Below are 19,808 nucleotides of genomic sequence, written 5' to 3'. Positions count from 1 at the left end.
TGGGCAAGGTCCTGAGGTGGATAGAGTCTCCACCAGGGGTCGGTAATTCTTGTAGTCCAGAATGGCCTCAGAGGCCGTGGTTCGCAGACCTGATCAACTTGGCGGTAGACGGACCCTTGCGGCTCGGTCACCTTCCGAATTTTCTTCATCAGAGTCCAGTATTTTTCGATCAGGTGGATCGCTTTTGTCTAGCGGCTTGGCTTATGAGCGGAGACTGAGGAAAAAAGGGTATCCAGATGCGGTGATTTCTACTCTGCTCTGCGCACGAAAGACCTCCATTATGCTTACTTATGTAAGGGTTTGGAAGGTTTTTGATTCCTGGTGCAGCGGGTTGAAGGTGTCCCCACGTAAGGCCACGGTGGTGCACATTCTCGCATTCTTACAGGAAGGCTTGAAGAAAGGTTTGGTGTACAGTTCGCTTCATGTTCAGGTGGTGGCTCTGGGCTGTTTACAAAGTAAAGTTGACGATGCTCCCCTTGCAGAGCATCCAGATGTAGCGCGCTTTCTGAAGGGGGCCAAGCATTTACACCCACTGGTGTGCCCAGTATGACCTTTGTGGAGTTTGAACCTGGTTCTCTGGGCGCTGTGCGAAATGCCTTTTGAGCCTCTCAAGCTGGCTACGTTGAAGGATCTGACCTCAAAGCAGTGTTTCTCGTGGCTATCTGTGGCTATCTGTTCGGCCAGACGGATATCAGAGATTCAAGCGTTGTCCTGCCGGGAGCCGTTCTTGCGGATTTCAGACTCGGGAGTTTCGCTTCGGACGGTGCCTTCCTTTCTATCGAAGGTGGTATCGGCTTTTCTGATTTGGATCAAGATTCTTCTCAGGCTCAAGATTTGAGAAAATTGGATGTCCGGGTACTTCTTAGGTACTTGAAGTGACTAATGCCTTTCGGTTATCTGACTGTCTTTTTGTCTTATGGAGTGGTCCTAAGAAGGGACAGAATGCGTCCAAGGCCATTATTGCCCGATGGTTAAAGGAATCCATTACATTGGTGTACATATGTAAAGGCCGACAAGTGCTGGATGGTCTTAAAGCTCATTCGATTAGATCTTGGGCGGAGAGCCAATGTGTTTCTCCTCTGGAGATTTGCCGAGCAGCTACTTGGAAATTTTTACACACCTTTGCTAGGCATTACCGCTTGGACGTCCGAGCTCCGGAGGTCGAGTGTTTTGGTAGCAGAGTGTTTCGAGCAGGACATTCTGGATCCCACCCCAGTTAAGGCGGCTTGGGTGCATCCCAGCAGTCTGGACTGATCCGGGTACGTACAGGGAAAGGAAAATTGGTTCTTATCTTCTAATTTTCATTCCTGTAGTACCACGGATCAGTCCATATGCCCGCCCAGGTGTTCTGGTAAGTCCGTTAGATTTTGTTACTTATCATCCTACACAGGGGATTTGGAGACTGCACAAGGTGTTTGAAAACTACGCCCAGCTTTATATATGAGAATGAAAGAGAAATGGAAGAATATCTACTCCTTGCATGTACATAGTTGAACAGGTTGGGACCAATTATTGTAAGTTCTTTTGGTCTAGTCATTGACTGTTAAATTGTTTTTTCATTCTGCTTTGATATTGATTATACTGAAGGATCGCAGGTGGCACACTGGGTTATCAGGGGGTGCCTTTCAGTTTTTTCTCTGACTCCATCTGCTGGAAGGGAGGCATAACCCAGCAGTCTGGACTGATCCAAGGTACTACAGGAACAAAAATTAGCAGGTAAGAACCAATTTTCCTTTACTAGGTATTTAATGCTAAATAGAGCTGCTGCTTTCGCTAGCATTACTACCTTCTCCACTTTTTTCTAAAGATTTTACTCAAAATGGTATGAACCATAATGTTCTAGGACCTAACTGTAATGCAACTCCCTTCTCCCACCCCGCTCTTTATGGTGCCTCATTGTACCTCAGCAGTGACCGTACTTATCAGTTATGTTTCTTTAGCACCTCAGGGAGCAGTTTGGCAGATAGACTCTATACAAATGTCCAGAGAGAGTTTTATTAGGTATAACCTGCCAATCACATCAAAGACAGCTGCTGCAGGACAAGAGACATTAGTACATAAATGTTGGTAACCTGTATTGTCTAGCTACAGCTGCCAGCACGTGGGCCATGAACACTTGTGGTGACCTTTTTTTTTTTTTTTTTTTTTTGGTTCCAATGACAGGGTGAAGACTGCTATAGTGAAGAAAGAAGAATCTGTGAACAGCCTTCGGAAGCAGCATGAGGTGAGATGGTAGTTACTTGGGGTGGCAATTTAAGATCTGGAAGAGTAAAAAAATGATTGCAGTTAGACATAGGATCAGGAGAAGCCATGGCTCTTTGAATAGATCATAGTGCTGATCTCTGAGGCATCCCAAGCCAACTAGGAGCTCACAGACACACAACTGTCTCTTCTGCATTCTGCTTTGCCTAGTTTGACAGCTGAATGAAGTTCATAGAATATGTAGGAGATAAGGAAAAGCTGCAAGTGTAGATCCTGCTAAGTACCATTACAAACTTGTGGTTACTGCATCCTGTCAGGTCTATCCAGTAAAGTGGGGCCGCGGTTACCCCGCTCCTAACCCGCTTTCTACTCACTTTCCGGCCGCGTTAGCCCTTCCTGCGATACACAATCCCCTTTAACCCATCCTTACCGCCTCTTTAAATCACCGGGAAACCCCTTCCGCCCGCGGCATGTATATTACATGTAAACGATCGAATTAGCTATTCCCTCCCATACAGTAACGCGCGCCCCGACTATCCCCTTTTTACCCTGCCGTTTTGCTGCGCGTTTAACCTGCTAACTTACCGCCTAGCCTTTCCCCTGCGTTAGAGGCAGGGGTAAGGGTAGGCGGCAAACTTTCCCCCAGCCCCCGCTCACCTGCCCTGGCCGCGTCAATGGGTGCTGGTCTCCGGGGTAGCCCCAGTCCGTTCCCCCCCGTCCCGAAGCAATGAAAGCGGGAAAAAAATCTAAAAAAGCGAAAAAAAAAAAAATAAAGTAGCAACTAAGTGGACGGTTCTCAGACGCTCGGGGTTGCCAGTCCTCTCTCCCCTCCTCCCGAAGCAAGGCGCGAAAAGCTTGCTTCGGGAGGAGGGGAGAGAGGACTGGCAGTGTAAACCCAGCCCACTACAGAAAGGAAATAATAAAAAAAAAACCCCAAAAAAAAACCATACACACATGCAATGGCTTTTCAAAGTTTCTGCCAAACCTGTAACCATGAAACCTCGATGAAAGAGTGGAAGATGAGGGGGACCCTCCCCCCCCTTTAGGCTGGACCAAGTCACATTTTTTTCTTTAGGTCTATAAAAAATAATAATTAAAAGTGGACACATCTTCCTACTCTTTTTTTATTCTCTCGAAAAAGATGATTTTTGTTCACCTGACTTTTACTTTTTGAGAATTGGAAAGAGATCAACAATTAAAAGTTTTTAAGAGTATGTGTGTAGAAGTGGAGGTGGAGGGCTCTTAACACCTATCATAAATGCACAAGTCAAACGAGCTCCTTGGCGCGGGACTTACTTTTTCGCAGCCCTCCTCCGGACATCGGCTCCCCTGCCTCCCGGAGGCGAAGATGGATGCCTGCATGGGTGAAAGCCGCCCCTGTGCGTGCAATCGGGCCGCTCAAAGCGTGACGTCACTTCGTTTGGCGTCACGACATGTGACATTGTGTCTTGAGCGGCCCAATTGCACGCACAGGGGGCCGCTTTCGCCCGTGCAGGCATCCATCTTCACGGGCAGCTGGAGGCAGGAGAGCTGCAGTCGTCTTCGCCGATGTCCGTCTCCGGAGGGGGGCTGCAAAAAACGTAAGCAGTTGCTTTACACTGCCAGTCCTCTCTCCCCTCCTCCTGAAGCAAGGCTGCTTTTCGCGCCTTGCTTCGGGAGGAGGGGAGAGAGGACTGGCAATCCCGAGCGTAGGATTGCCCGTCCTCTCTCCCCTCTCTCTCTTGCTACTTTTTTTTTCTCGCTTTTTCGATTTTTTTTTTTTTTTCGGGAGGAGGGGAGAGAGGGCTGGCAACCCCGAGCGTCGGAGAACCATCCACTTCTTGGTACCTGTCATTTCAAATGTCATTTGAAATGACAGATACTAACGTGTCCATGAAGCGTTAGGCCAGCGCACCCAGGATACTGTATAGCGCTCTATACAGTAAAATGGGTTGCGCGGGCCTAACGCTTCACGGACGCTTCTTAGACGCAGCTTGCATTTGCAAGCTATTTACATACAGTATCGAGCGATAGGTGAGCTGGACTGTGCGTGCGGCAACTGCGGGTGCGCCCGGCACTAACACAGCTCTTCCTACCTGTCCTTACTGTATCAGCCTGTGTGTAAGGTGCAATTAGAGTTGTTGGCATTGTATGAGAGAAGTGTCTGCTCTAATAATAGATGCCATGCTGAACTTTGCAATGGAAGACATGTTTAATAAGTTGATGCTGGTTATAGTTGGAACAAATTATATGCAGAAATAATTCTTTGCTGGCAAAGTTTATGCTGCTTAAAGATGGTGAAGTCAAAATATTCCTATGTAATATCTGAGTAAGCTTAGCATAAGAACATAAGATTTGACATACTGGATCAGATGAAAGGCCCGTCAAGCCCAGTGTCCTGTTTCCTACAGTGGCCAATCCAGGTCACAAGTACCTGGCAGGATCCCAAAGGATAGATAGATTCCAAGCTGCTTATCCCAAGAATAAGCAGTGGATTTCTTCAATTCTATCTTAATGGTTAATAGAGTTTTCCTCCAGGAACATGTCCAAACCTTTTTTTAAACACAGCTGCACTAATAGCTTTCACCACATCCTCTGGACAACAAATTCCAGAGCTTAATTATGCATTGAATAAAAAATATTTTCTCTTATTAGTTTTAAATGTATTACCTAGTAATATGGGTTTCTGCTGATCCGAACTGCAGCATCCTCATTAGATCTATGTTTTCAATGCCTGATGTAGAAAATATTTAGAAACTTCTAATATTTCTTTCTCCTGAAGAGTGAAATAAAATTGTTAAAACTCTAGTTCCTTGTACGTACCTGGATCAGTCCAGACTCCTGGGTTTATGCCCCCCCCCCCCCCCCACCTCTAGCAGATGGAGACAGAAGTTTAACATCAAACTCCGCCTTATCTAGGCTGGTGCCACCCTACAGTCTGGCAGTATTCTTCTGTCTCCAGCAGGTGGAGGAGGAAGTGCAAAACCTACAGTCTGTGTTGGGCCTAGCCTAGGGTTTTAGATGGGGTTAGGCGAAAGTTTAAAAGAAAAAAGTATAGGTTATAGAGACAATCTTGTCTGAGACAGACCGCAGTATGTTCCTGCAGGTCATGGTCTCCCGCTCCCAGGGGGTTCTGAGGTCCTGAGGGGACCATCCTCCCTGCTTAAGAGGCTGTTGGTGTTGGGGGTTGAGGACCCATTTTCCAACCCACACGGACACTGGGGGTGATACCAGGGAGCCTGGCTCACTCCCCCCAGTGGTTTTAGGACCCGAGGTGGCTGGACAGGTAATTAAAAGAGGGTCATTTTTTATTTTCGTGAGTCGACTTCCTTCGCCCTTCCATTCACGGGGGGGGAGGTATTTCGGCGCCGTTTCGCCACTTTTTCGGGGGGTAGGTGCTGATTTTTGGTTGCCTGTCCAACCATGCCACATCCAGCCGCATGTCAGGCCTGCGGCGCGAGCGCGCCTATCTCGGGACGGTCTGTGCACCTCTTGTGTCTCCAGGGGTGAGGGTGCCTCTGCGCCGCCGAAACGAGTGGTCCTCCGGGTGCAGACTCTTATGGGAACGTTTGGGGAGCTCCCTGCCGCAATCTCTGGCCCGTTCCCGGGAAGCGTGGGAACGGGTGCCATTTTAGGTCCCTCGGGGTCAGCAGTCCCGATGGTGGACGCCATGTTGTCTCCGTTGGGACTGGGGAGCTCTGCAGCGCAGGCAGTTCTTGTGGATGATGACCTTCCCCTGAGTTTGTCACCTCAGCGCAGAGTCCCTGAGGAGGACAGGCCTGCGACTAGTGGCAGGATTAATCCTGATGATCCGGCTGCATGGTACATGGAGGATACCTCTTCAGAGTCTTCATTTTCCTCAGATTTTGTCCTGCTAATGCATAAGGCCTTTAAGGCTCACAAGGCACGCAAGAGAAGACCCCCTCCCCTGGAGTCCCAGCCCCTCCCTCAGGTGGCAGGTTCCTCGTCCGACCAGCAACCAAAGCCCCTAAGGACCCCGGTGGCTGACCCTGATCCTTCCTCTGACTCAGAGGACATGGAGGACCTGGACGACTGGAAGTTGCCTTCTCAGCCCCCCCCAAGGGAGGTGGAGGGAGAGGCCGAGCCTCAACAGGGTGGTCTGAGAGGGTTCCATGGGGCGGACGGGGATGACCCGAAGGTGGTCCGCCTTTTTCACAGAGATGAGTTAGGACCACTCATTCCAGCTGTTTTGGGGGAGCTAGGGATTCAACTTCCTCAGGAGTCTCGCCTAGGAGCTACGGACCCTGTGGTACTGGGTCTACAGGGGCCTCCTTCGTCCTTCCACTTTCATTTTTCAGCCACAGATTTGCTTTTTAAAGAGTGGGACACTCCGGATTTGGGCCTTAAGGTGGCAAAGGCGATGGATAAGCTATACCCCTTGCCCGAGGACGCTTTGGAGCTCTTGAGGGTCCCTACGGTGGATGCAGCAGTGGGCGGCAGTCATGAAGAAGACCACCATTCCGGTTATGGGGGGCACAGCCCTTAAGGACCTGCAGGATTGTAAGCTGGAAATTCAGCTTAAAAAGATTTTTGAAGTGTCTGCCCTGGGGATCCGGGCTGCAATGTGTAGCAATTTTTTGTTGCGGGCAGGTCTGCGTTGGGCGCAGTGGCTACTGGCTAACGACTCATCATCCCAGGAGGAAGCTCTTCAGGCGGAAAGCCTGGAGGCAGTCATTGCCTACAGTGCGGATGCTTTTTACGATTTGCTTCGCTCATCGGCCAGGTCTATGGTGTCGGCTGAATCCGCTCGACGTCTGTTATGGTTACGCCACTGGGCGGCAGATGTCTCTTCCAAGGCTCGACTGGGTTCCCTGCCATTTAAGGGTAAGCTGCTCTTTGGTAAGGAGCTAGAGGACCTCATTCAGTCCTTGAGCGAGAATAAGGTTCATCGGATGCCGGAGGATAAGCCGAAGTCGAGAGGAGCTTTTTCTTCCAGGGCTCGGTTTCACAGAGATAGGAAATCCCAGACTTCTCGAGGATCGGGTTCTTCCTTTAGTCACAATGCCAACAGGCAGCAGTCCTACACTCCGTCCTTTCGGGGGCGGCATTTCGATGGACCTGGCTCCAGCCAGAGCGTACCGGGTGGAAAGACCTAACAATGATGGGTGGCCGGCTCAGTCCTCGTTCCCAGTGGTGGGTGGCAGATTGACTCTGTTCTATGAGGAGTGGGCCAAAAACACATTGGACCAGTGGATCCTTTCGGTGATAAGACACGGTTACGCGTTAGATTTTGCACACATGCCCCACCTGAGATTCCTAGTCTCTCCCGGTGGTCAGGCGCCAAAACGTGAAGTGCTACAAGAGACGCTACAACGGCTTCTCGACCTCGGAGCCATTGTGCCAGTGCCGTCGGGGGAGGTTCGGAAGGGCCGGTACTCCATTTATTTCATGGTACCCAAGAAAGAAGGAACCTTTTGTCCCATTCTCGACCTCAAGCGGGTCAACAGATGCCTGCAGATTCCTCGCTTCCGAATGGAAACACTAAGGTCCGTCATTGCGTCGGTGCGACGGGGGGAATTTCTGGCATCTCTGGATCTCACAGAAGCCTATCTGCACATTGGCATCCGAGCAGATCATCGTTTTTTAAGGTTTTTCATCTTGGAGCGCCACTACCAGTTCCAGGCAATTCCGTTTGGTCTTGCCACTGTGCCCAAGACATTCACCAAGGTCATGGTAGTGGTGGCGGCACAGCTCCGCAAGGAGGGGTATCTTATAAATCTGTATTTGGACGATTGGCTGATCAGAGCAAAGTTGGAATTGCGTTGCCAGGAGGCAATCACTCGTATCCTGCAGTTGCTAAGGAGTTTTGGTTGGGTAGTCAACCTGGCCAAGAGTCGCCTAGTCCCATCCCAGTCCTTGGAGTTTTTGGGAGCTCTGTTCGATACTCGTCAGGGCACGGTGTCCCTCACGGAGGAGATTTGGGTCAAGCTTCAGGGGCAGGTACGGGCCCTGCTGGCCAATCCCTCTCCGATTGTTTGGGATTACTTACAGGTGCTGGGTTCCATGACTTCGACTCTGGAATTGGTTCCTTGGGCCTTCGCTCATATGCGGCCCTTGCAATCGGCTTTACTCGCCCGTTGGAACCCAGTCTCGGAACAATTCCATATTCAGTTGCCCCTGACGGGTTATGCTCGTTCCAGTCTGACCTGGAGGCAAAACCCGGACAACTTAAGGCGGGGAGTGCCTTTGGTAATTCCGGATTGGACGGTGGTAACCACAGATGCCAGCCTTTATGGTTGGGGAGCAGTTTGTCAGCGGACGTCCGTGCAGGGCAGGTGGTCCTCACAGGAGGCTCGGTGGTCTATCAATCGTCTAGAGACCAGAGCGGTGAGGTTGGTTCTGCAGGCGTTTCTTCCTATTCTCTGAGGCAAGTCGGTCCACATTCCCTCCGACAATGAGACCACAGTGGCTTATATCAACCGTCAGGGAGGAACCAGGAGTCAACCAGTAGTTTTGGAAGCTCAGTTACTGATATCTTGGGCAGAACGGAATTTGTTCAGCATAGCGGCCTCCCACATTGCTGGAGTCGTCAACGTTCGAGCAGACTACCTCAGTCGACATTGCCTAGATCCCGGAGAATGGGCGATCGCAGATGAAGCTTTTCATTGCATTTGTGCCTGTTGGGGAACACCCTGTCTAGATCTGATGGCGACGTTCTGGAACACCAAGGTGCCACTTTTCTTTGCCTGCTGCAGGGAACCGTGCGCAGAGGGCGTGGACGCTCTGGTTATCCCCTGGCCGGTGGATGTTATATTCTGTGTTTCCTCCTTGGCCACTCATCAGTCGAAGTCTTTGCAGAATAGAAGTGTATCCATCGGAGGTAATTCTCGGCGCTCCAGAGTGGCCGAGGCGTCCATGGTTCGCGGATCTGGTCAATCTGGCCATCGACGGTCCTCTGAGGTTTCAGGATCTGCCGGACCTTCTCCATCAGGGTCCGGTTTATTTTGATCAGGTCGAATGCTTTTGTCTAGCGGCATGGCTTTTGAAAGGAAACGTCTGAAGTCCCAGGGGTATTCGGATGCTGTTGTTTCTACAGTGTTGCAGTCCCGTAAGGTCTCTACTTCCTTGTCTTACGTCAGGGTCTGGAAGGTTTTTGATGCATGGTGTCTCGCCAGGGGGGTTGAGCCTACCCAGGCGGGAGTCTCGGACATTTTGGGTTTCATTCAGGACGGTTTAGCTAAGGGCTTGTCCTGGAGTTCTTTACGAGTTCAGGTGGCCGCGATCGGTTCCTTGTGTGGTAACATGCATGGGATGAGCTTAGCGATGCATCCTGATGTCTCCCGATTTTTACGGGGTGTGAAGCATTTGAGACCTCCTGTGCGGGAACTGTATCTGTCTTGGAATTTGAATTTGGGTCTTAAAGCCTTGTGTTCGGCCCCTTTTGAACCTTCGCGTAGGGCGACTTTGAAGGATCTCACCTTGAAGGTAGACTTTTTTGGTGGCGATTGCCTCAGCAGGCCGATTGTCAGAACTTCAGGCATTGTCCTGTCGAGAACCCTTTTTGAGGATTTCTGATTTGGGTGTTTCCTTACATACGGTTCCATCTTTTCTGCCCAAAGTGGTGTCTTAGTTCCATTTGAATCAGTCGGTGGAGCTTCCGGCTTTTTCTGATCAAGACCGGTCGGACCCCGATTATAAGGACTTGAGGAAGTTGGATGTTCACCGAGCTTTACTACGATACCTGGACCTTACCAACGAATTCCGGGTGTCAGACCATCTGTGTGCTTTGGAGTGGTCCTCGTCAGGGTAATATGGCTGCTAAAACCACGATAGCTCGTTGGCTAAAGGAGGCCATAAATTCTGCTTATTTGTTAAGCGGGCAGCCATTGCCTGTGGGCCTTCGGGCTCACTTTACTCTATCTCAAGCGGCTTCCTGGGCGGAAAGTCATCAGGTGTCATCCGAGGAAATCTGTAGAGCAGCTACATCGAAGTCACTCCACACTTTTGCTAAACATTACCGTTTGGATGTTCAGGCAGCTGGGACAGGGACGTTCGGAGCAGGGGTACTGCGTGCGGGCCTCTCCGGATCCCATCCCAAGTAAATGAAGCTCTGGTACATCCCAGGAGTCTGGACTGATCGAGTACGTACAGGGAAAGGAAAATTAGTATCCTTACCTGATAATTTTCGTTCCTGTAGTACCACGGATCAGTCCAGAATCCCGCCCTATTTAGGGTCTTATCAGTTTGGAGAGTTTCCGCTATTGTATTCATGTCTAGTTCTTGCTTTTGCAGACCAGTTGCGTTATGCTGCAGCCCTTGGTTGCTGATCCCATTTGGGGGGGACATGAGCAAATTTTTTCCACTTAGTCGGTTACTGTATATAGTTAGTTTGGGGTTTTTTTTATAATCCATTCTGCTTTGACATTAAGTAATACTGCCAGATTGTAGGTGGCACCAGCCTAGATAAGGCGGAGTCTGTTTCCATCTGCTGGGGGGGGGGGGGGGCAAAACCCAGGAGTCTGGACTGATCCGTAGTACTACAGGAACGAAAATTATCAGGTAAGGATACTAATTTTCCTTTATATTTTTACTGATCTGCCTCTGTTAGGCCTTTGTGTAAAAATGAGGCTGTACCAGTTGAGCTTCAACTAACATCAGACTAAAAATGTTTTCACAAAAAATTGGAATCTGTTACAATCTGTGCCTTCTCATAGAGGATTCATGTTGCCATGTTTTTTGAAACCAAAAAGGTCACAGTGCTGAGAGATTTTTTTGCTAGGATGATATGTTGTTAACTATTTTATTTATTTTATTGAAATGTTTTATATACAGTCATACAGACGTAAGACCTTCAACTGACACACAATTCCTGTTCGAGCTAGGGATCGATCATCACACTGTAATTATACAAAAACCCCCACTGCTCTCATTACACCACCTTTTGGCGACTCACTCCTTACATGACCTTCATAATAGGCATCATTGTGCGGCAACTCGTACCATTTTTTCACTCTGCCTTATTTTTAATCATCGGTCAGTCCATCTTTTTTATGTTTTTCTGTGCTTAATAATTAAAGTGCTCCGTACTTTTTCAACTGTTTCAACGAAGTAATATTCCTCATTAAATAATTAAATATCACTTAACTTGTAGTTCCAGTATGTAATGCTGTTAATGCCCAAGTTACACATCCGATAATATGTAGCAACGTGATACATCTCCACATTGCTGTGTCCGTGCCCGACACTGTACGGTGTTTCGGACGGGATCGTCCTTCTTCAAGGGCAATGTTCTGCGCCATAAAAAAACTTTCATTAGACTCTAAATAGCTGTATTAACACTGTCCTGACATGCATAGCTACTTACTCAGTTTTTCCACCATTGTTACTCTCAGCGTTTTTTACGATCTTCTCTTCCGGTTTGCCACTTCCCGCCACCATTTTTAAACCCCCTTGCGTAAGTGACGTAAACACGCGTCACTCTGATATTACAAAGAATACCACTCAATCATGCTATTCAAACCCATTGGGCTCACAGTACGCATCCAAAATATCCATTGTTGCTCCTTTAAATTCAGCAAAGCATTCAGGTCACCACCACGTTGCTGCGATGTGACTACTTCTAAAACTCGCCATGTCAGCTGTTGAAAACAATGCTGTTTCTCTAGGCAATGGGCCACCATTGGAGCCATGATTTTACCTGTGGCTAAGCAGCTGCGATGTTCAATCAAACGCACTCGTATATACAGTCATTCCATGTGAGAATCACTAGTTCACATTATATGTTTTTATTGTTTCATATTAATTGTATATATGTTATGTAATTTGCTGAGCATGGCTGGTCCAATATAGGCAGAAAATAAATTTGTTTAAATACATTTTTTGTGAATATGTGATTGCTATGCAAGTTCCATTCAATCGACTGATTTAAAATCCAATTTATACAGTTATTTACTGTAGAGTGAGAGTTGAAAGCTACTGTTTTGTTTTTCAGGGAATGGCAAAGCTGTGTGTCAGTATTATACTTCATATAGTGGCTGGTATTGGGCAATGAGTGGTGTCATTACATCATCTGCAAAGTAAACAAGTTATGAACATCCTGTTATGTTGTCTTTGCCTGTAAAATGTAGGTTTATATTAATTAAGTTATTTAAAAGATTTATATCCCACATTTATATGTAAGCAAGGCATGAGTAGTCTCTTCATTTTGGAGCAGTTCCGTACAGGGGACTCTTGAAGTTGTACTATGACCCAGTGACTACTTGAAGAGAAAAGGTCTTGCCCCCTAGTGGTGAACACGTTCATCTGCACTTTCCTGTTATCAAGCGGCTAGGCTAAAGACTGCAAGTTCCCAGTGCCAATGACTGATGTGGGCATGCTTGCAGAGAGATGCCACTCTTCCAGTTTAGGTCCCTTCCGAGCCATCCCATTCTTGGCACAGACTCACACTATCTGTTGCCTTTTGTTTTATGTCTGGAATTGTTCAGCTGAAACATGATTATTTTGGTTTTATTTTTCTTTTTACATGATCTAGGCAGCACTTAAACGGGCTGACCACCTGGAGGCACTATTAGAGCAACAGAGGAAACAGCTGCTAGCAAAATAACATCATGGCAGAGTCTCCCAATTCTGCTACATGGCAAGAGAAGACCCTGAACTCTGAGGAGATTGCACACAGTCTGTGCAGATTCAAGTGAAATAACATGTATATGAGTTACTGATGCATCCTCATCTCCATGTTTATGTTTCCCACCTCACTAACTTTTTATTTTTACAAACCCTGGTACTTGTACCCATAGCAACAAGCTTTGACTGAATGACCTGATGTATATCTGGACTTTTTATGGATGTGTTTTAACAATAAAACTTGTTGCTTTACAAGGATGCTGTCATCTGTGTCCTTCACTGGGAACCCCTCCCCCGTGGTAATGTAATAAAGGGTTGGGTTTTTTTTGTTTGTCTGTACTAAAGATTATGAAACAGACTGTATTTGTTTGCTAAGTGTGTATAGTCAGCTGGAGATCCTATTCTTGCTCCATGTTAATGGAACTCGGTGTATATGTACCAGTCTCTTATGCTAAGGTCCAGATGTAGTAAGGGTTTTCTCCCATTTTGTGTCTATGAGGAAAATACTTTGAAGATATGGATCTGAGTGGCAGATTTTGTTGAAAAGTACAATTTGAAACAGTACAGAGGATGGTCCTAGATGTGAGCTTGCCTTATGGTGATTTCTCTTCCATGTTCATGAGAAATTTACACTTCTTAGCATTCAGACAGGTGGATCCAGAACCAGTAGGTTATGCACGTCTACCAGCAGATGGAGATGGTATACATATCACGCTATATATATATCCCTGCACTGACGTCAGCCTGCCAGCAGATGATGGACGTGCATCTCCCTACTGGGGATTGCACTGAAGTTAAATAGAAGGAGAAAGAAGGATAGAAGTTTATTGCCCTGCTTTCCTGTGGCAATACCTTATGGGTCCCTCCCTTAGTCTAGATTTTCTGAGGTGATTTCAATGGATTCTCCCTCAGATGAGTGCCTTGGCTCGGTAGCTGGTTTTTCCATCGTGGAATTAGCTGTAAAAAAGAAATGCTGAAAGACAAGTGGTTGTAGGAAGCCGAGCGCGGCAGTGAAGGTACATGCCCTCTCCCCCCGCAGCTGGAGACAGACTTCATTCTCAACCAGGATGGGCTGAAGCTTAGGTAAAGAGTTTAAAAAAAAAAAAAAAAAGGAAGTGAAAGAGGGGAAGTTGATTTTAAGGATTCCTCTTTCCTTGGTCTCCGTGCTCGGCACACCAGTCCAAGGTCCGTTCCCGCCTCCAGGGGAGTAGAGGAACTCAGGCAGCATGGCGGGTTGATCAGTCATTTGGGCTAGGCCCTGCTTTCAGGCTCAGAATTTAGCCGTGGCGGCATTCACATGCTTTTCCATGGCACGTACGTCTGTCCTCAGGAATTCGGTTCACGCTGAATGCCTGGCTGAACGCCCAGAATTGTATCTAATGGTGTGCCTAGCTGGACGTCCAGTTGGGTGCATATCAACACACAGTTATGCACATAGGATGCCTTCTGGAGTGCTTGGTAATGCACCTGAAGGTGCCTAGGTGGACGTACAGTGTTGCGCTTCAGGGCGCCTAAGAGTTGGATGCATGAGAAATTGGGCATCCAGCTGCTCAGGTACTTGAGCACCTAATTTTTGGATGCCTAATTTTTGAACGTCTAGTCCTTTTCAAGTGATGAACTCAGCCGGGTGCATATTCTTCTCGGAGTCATTTTAGCATGTGTGATTTATTATGGCACCAATAGCAAAGAAGCTAAGCACCTTGCCCTGTTAACTGCTTGCCATATTCAGCCATCTCTGCCTGGCATTCCTTCTAATTTGTGTCAGCACTGTTTTGGAGGCTCAAGGAGACTTATCTCCCTCTGATTTTGCTAAGTCCGGTCCATCCTGGCTTGTTGCAGGAATGGGAAAAGAATTGCCAGAGATCTCACCTGGAATTGGGACTCCCCTAACTGGTTCCTCAGCAGGAGAAGGTAGTTCAGTGGGCACAGAACAAATGCCCTCTGGTTTTGGCCTGGATCCAGCTATCTTTTCTTGGGTGGAATTTTTTTCAAAGGCTGCAGTCTTTTCTTCAGGTACAGTCACTGGCCCCAGTTAATAGTGATTCAAGATCGCAGTCTGCCAATTACCGTGCACCTGGTGTTGTGTGTAAGCATTGGAGTAAATCTAGGCCTGCCGCGGGTCACTCCAATAGGAACCCGGACGGCAAGGATGATGTAACCAATCCTTATTCCATGGAGGATGGCAAAATTCCTCTGGGGCTGGAGCCATATTGACTATGTTGCGTTTCTTTAATAGAGATGAGATACTGACTCTGATTTCCCAAACATTGAAGATGCTGGGAGTACCGGGGGCTGATTCCATGTCTGAGCCAAAGAAAGATCCCATTTTGACTTCTTTGTGTAAAGCCTTGTGTTTCTTTCCTGTTAAGGAGGCTATTCAAGAATTGATTGATCTTGAATGGGGCATCCCAGAATCTAATTTTAAAGGGGGATGAACCTTGGAAGAGCTGTATCGCTTGGATCTGGTTGCGAGGGAGCAGTTGCATTTTCCAAAAGTGGATGCACTCGTGTGCTGTCACAAAGTGCACAACTATTCCCATGGAAGGGAGAGCGGCATTGAAGGATGCTAAAGATTAGAATCCTTGAGGCCATCTTTAAGCAAGCCTTTGAAGTGATGACAATGAATTTGCAGATAGCTTTATGTTGCTTCCTGGTGGCTCGCTCTTGCTTACTTCTCTCTCAAGAAGTCAACAAATTTGGTGTGAGTTCCAGGGCAGTGATGGAACCAGCAACCATCTTTTTAGCACATGTGGGCTATGACCTGGTCCGCATTTTGGCCAGAGGGGTGGCTTCAGTAATAGCAGCCAGACGTCAGCTATGGCTCAGGAATTGGTCGGCTGATACAATTTCAAAGTCTGTTCTTACTAAATTGCCATTTAAAAGAACACTCTTGTTTGGGAGTGAGCTGGAAAAAATGGCCAATAGGGTAGGGTGAGGCCCAGATTCCTCGGTTGCCAGAGGACAAGAAGCAGATGCAGCACTCCAGCACAAGAGGTTGTGCGATCAGTTTTAGATGTTTTTGTCCCTTGTTTGGCCCCTTGTTTGTCTGTCCTCCCTGCTAGGCTAATATGGGCCAAACCTTCCAGGTGCTTATCCCCAGGTTTTTATTCTAATTAGAATTTTTTTCTTACCTGAACCTGATGGACAGGAAGAGATGCACATAAAGCCAATTTGTACAATTTAGTAAAATATATTCAATAGTCGGCAAACATCTTAGTACCTATAAAATCAGTCTCGCTTAGGGGCAGATTTTCAAAGGGTTATGCGCGTAACCCCGAAAACCTGCTCCTGCGCGCGCTGAACCTATTTTGCATAGGCTTGGCAATGGGCACAAGCCCCAGGATGCGCATATGTCCCGGGGCGGGGCCGAATTCTCCGGCACAGTGGCCATGTCTGGGGATGGCGCAACGGCAGCCAGAGGCAGGCGTAACTCCTGAAATAAAGGTGGGGGGGGGATTTAGGTAGGGCTGAGGGGGTGGGTTAGATAGGGGAAGGGAGGGGAAGCGGAAGGGGCTCCCCTGGGGCTCGGCGCGTGCAAGGTGCACACTTGTGCACCTCCTTGCACGCGCCAACCCTGGATTTTATAACATGCGTGCGGCAGCGCGCGCATGTTATAAAATCGGGTGTACATTTGTGCGTGCCGGATAGCGCGCACAAATGTACCCCGTGCGCGCAGATTATAAAATCTGCCCCTTTGTGTTTAATAATTGTTTTATTGCCAGCTCTCTTCCTGGGGAGAGAATGCTATGAATCCTACAAGTTGGAAGATATCTCTGTGCACTTCTCTCCAAAGTTCATCTTATGGTAGGCTCCCTTTTATCCTGTATGAGTACGTGCCAGGCAGCACATAGTCGCTCGTCAGTCTTTGTTACATTCCCCAATGTCCAGCCTCACCCTGTTCATACTGGTTCTTTATTGCTGGCCATATCCTTTCCTAGTTTGCTCTTTAGTTTCACTGTTTCTGGGAAAAAACAGGGTTTTTTTTATCCCTCCCCCTTTTGCTCCGGGCACAGAATTCAAATCCTGTCTCCCCCAACCCCCCAGTGCATACTGTGGCTGCTAACTCAAAGCACATGTCCTCCAGGCCTCCTCAGTGTTCCATATGTTGCTATTCTTTTTCATACCTGTATGTATTGTCCACCAATGTCTTTCTGTCCAGTGAAGCAATGCTAGCCAGGCCCTACCTCACAAGGATTGGTCATTCTTTGTACTTTTACAGCACTGTACATTTCTACACCCTATAGAGGAGCAGCTTCTGAAAGGTCTTAGCCCTTGTGCAGGTGTGAGACCTTTCATCCCAGACAACCCAGAAGAGGTGCAGGCTCAGGTAGTGGTGCCCCCCTGAGCCACTCAATGAAGGTGTGCCAAACCACCCCTGGGAACAAGAGATGGGGAGGGGTCACACCTCTCTATTTTATCAGAGATGGGTCGAGATCATGTCAGACCAATGGGTGCTGGAGGTGATAAGAGATGGTTATGCTTTGGAGTTTCTCACTGTTCCTCAGGATGTCTTCATGGTGTCACCATTGCAACTTTCCACAGAAGAGGCAAGCAGTGGAGTGTAGGTTATCAAGACTTCTCAGCCTGCAGGCTGTAGTCCAAGTGCCCAGGTCTCATGAAAATAAGGGCAGATTTTCCATTTACTTCATGGTACCAAAGAAGGAAGGTTCCTATCACCCCATCCTAGATCTCAAGGGAGTTAACAGTCATTAGCAGGTAACTTGATTTCACACGGAAACCTTATGCTCAGTGATAATGACAGTATAGTCGAGGAAATTTCTGAAGTCACTGGATTTGTCAGAAGCGTACCTTCATATTCTCATCTGACTGGAGCATCAGCAATTTCTGTGTCACTGTGTTGGGGCGACGCTATCTGTTCCAGGCACTACCTTTCAGTCTGGCCACCTGCCCAGACCTTTTTCCAAATTTATGCTGGTGGTTGCAGCAGTGTTAAGAAAGGATGGCATTCTGGTTCACCCATACTTGGATGATTGGTTTATTCACGCCAAGAACCTGGAAGAGAGTTTTTGGGTCTCACGCAAACTGATCTCCTTATTGCAGGACCTGGGCTGGGTGGTCAACTTGGCCAAGAGCAAGCTGCAGACATCTCAAACACTGGAGTTACCTAGGTGTTGGCTTTGACACGAAGCAAAGCAAGGTGTTCCTGCCGGAGAGCCGCATTCAGAAGCTAATGGCGCAAGTGTGATTATTGACAGAAAAGGTGAGCCCGGCTGTGTGGTCCTATCTATAGGTGCTCAGATTGATGGCAGCCACCCTAGAGTTGGTTAAGTGGGTGAGGGCATAAAATCATCCTCTTCAGCACACCCTGCTGACTCTGAGTCCTCAGTCTCAAGACTATTCGATTTAGCTTCACCTTCCAGTGAAAATCGGCATTTTCCTAGCATGTAGCAGATGGACTCAGGACCAATGGGTATAGTGTACTCCTGATAGCAGTTGGGAGACGGAGTCAGATTTCAATCTGACATCAGCCTACATATATCCGTGCAGGAAGCTCTGCTCTTCAATATTTCTCAGTCTCCTAAGCAGTTTGGGACTCTATAAAATGCTTGCACAGCGTTAGAAAATCCAAACCAAAGAAGAGAGAAAAATCTTACCTCTACAAGACGAGCCACACTCTCCTACGGTGATACCTAAGGGTCCCTCCCCCAGTCGAGAATTCCTGAGGTGATTTCAGAGATCCCTCAGAGGTAAGCCTCGGGCCGGTAGCCAGTTCCGGCATGGACTTAGCCCCCAGGAACGGGAGTGGCTGAGAGGTAGCGGGTGCAATACCGAGCGCGGTGGTGAAGGTATTTTCCCTCTCCCCCCACAGCCAGAGACTGCCCGGCACTAGACCAAGAAGCGCCGAGACAAGGTAAGGTAGAAAACTTTCTTAAAGTCTCCGGTCTCCGCGGCTCGGATAACCGCACAGTTTGCCCTCTGGTGTCTGTCCTATCGGGTTGAGCAGCCCCATCCGGGCTAGACCCTGATCCGGTGTGAGGGTCCTCCCACATGGAGACCCTTTGTGGGGGCCACCATCTTGCCCGTGAGGTCATCTGTGCCATTTCCCCCTCTTGATGGCAGTATTGTCCGCATTACTGAGCCGTGTGCACAGCAGCGAGCTGGGCGCGCATCGGTGCCGGGTGTACAGCCGTGCGCTCAATGGCACCGGGCGCACAAATCTGGTCTGTGCGCACATCTTCAGCAGCTTGCACGTACAGCTTCGGCGCACCCGGAGCGCACAACTAAGCCTCCCGACGCATGCATGTACGCACACAGACAAGTTTTGAATGACTCCACGCGCACAAATTATGGCACCACTGACCAAGAAAGCCAAGGGACAAGCCCTCTGCCCAGCCTGCCAGCTGAGAGCTGCGCAACATGAAGTGGCCTCTGCTCTATGCCTGCAGTGCGAAGAGGCTCGGGGGGGGGGGGGAACCAAGACAAGGACTCCCCGCTAGTAGAGGAATCTGGCTCCACCAACGATAGTACCCCGGACCTCTCTATCCCCGGCTCGGCCCCTCCTCAGATGGACCCCACAGGGAACGCCTCTGGGCTCAATATAGACCAAGGAACCTTTTCCTGGGTGGAATTCTTCAAAGGGCTGCAAATCTTTGTCCAGGCACAATCAGTGCCACCGGTGACACAGCCACAGACCCCACCAGAAGACCAAAATCTTCCAGGCCCCTCTCAGCCTCCCCGTGACATGCCTCCTCCGGACAAAAGCCTCCCCTTAGGGGACACAGACACCTCGGAGGAAGAGCCAGACTCCTTGGAGGAAGGGGAAATCCCTCCAGGAACGGAACCATACCGAACCATGATGATTTTCTTCTCCAAAGACGAGTTATCAGATCTTGTGTCTCTGAGCCTGAAGACGCTGGCTATCCCAGGCACAAGCACCGCAGTGGAGCCAAAGACTAACCCTGTTTTGGTCGGGCTTTGTCAGGTCTCACGCCATTTCCCAATGCTGTAGGCCGTACAACAGCTGATTGACCTGGAATGGAATGCTCCGGAGGCCAGCTTCAAAGGAGGGCGGGCCATAGAAG

The 19,808-nt window shown here is 48.5% G+C and overlaps 1 protein-coding gene across 4 annotated transcripts in view; it reads left to right on the top strand.

Moving 5' to 3' along the window:
* CEP131 (centrosomal protein 131) overlaps positions 1-13,023 on the top strand; it is a 235,245-nt gene extending 222,222 nt beyond the window's left edge. For all 4 annotated transcript variants that reach the window (XM_029599216.1, XM_029599215.1, XM_029599219.1 and 1 more), the window contains 2 exons: positions 2,164-2,224; positions 12,674-13,023. In XM_029599216.1, coding sequence (XP_029455076.1) covers positions 2,164-2,224; positions 12,674-12,745 — 133 coding nt within the window. In that variant the 3' untranslated portion in view covers positions 12,746-13,023. The remainder of the gene's footprint in view (positions 1-2,163; positions 2,225-12,673) is intronic.
* The last annotated feature ends 6,785 nt before the right edge of the window (positions 13,024-19,808 follow it).

This window comes from Rhinatrema bivittatum, chromosome 4 (assembly GCF_901001135.1).
Source record: "Rhinatrema bivittatum chromosome 4, aRhiBiv1.1, whole genome shotgun sequence".
Taxonomy (NCBI): Eukaryota; Metazoa; Chordata; class Amphibia; order Gymnophiona; family Rhinatrematidae; genus Rhinatrema; species Rhinatrema bivittatum.
This window is presented reverse-complemented; position numbering and strand designations above follow the sequence as displayed.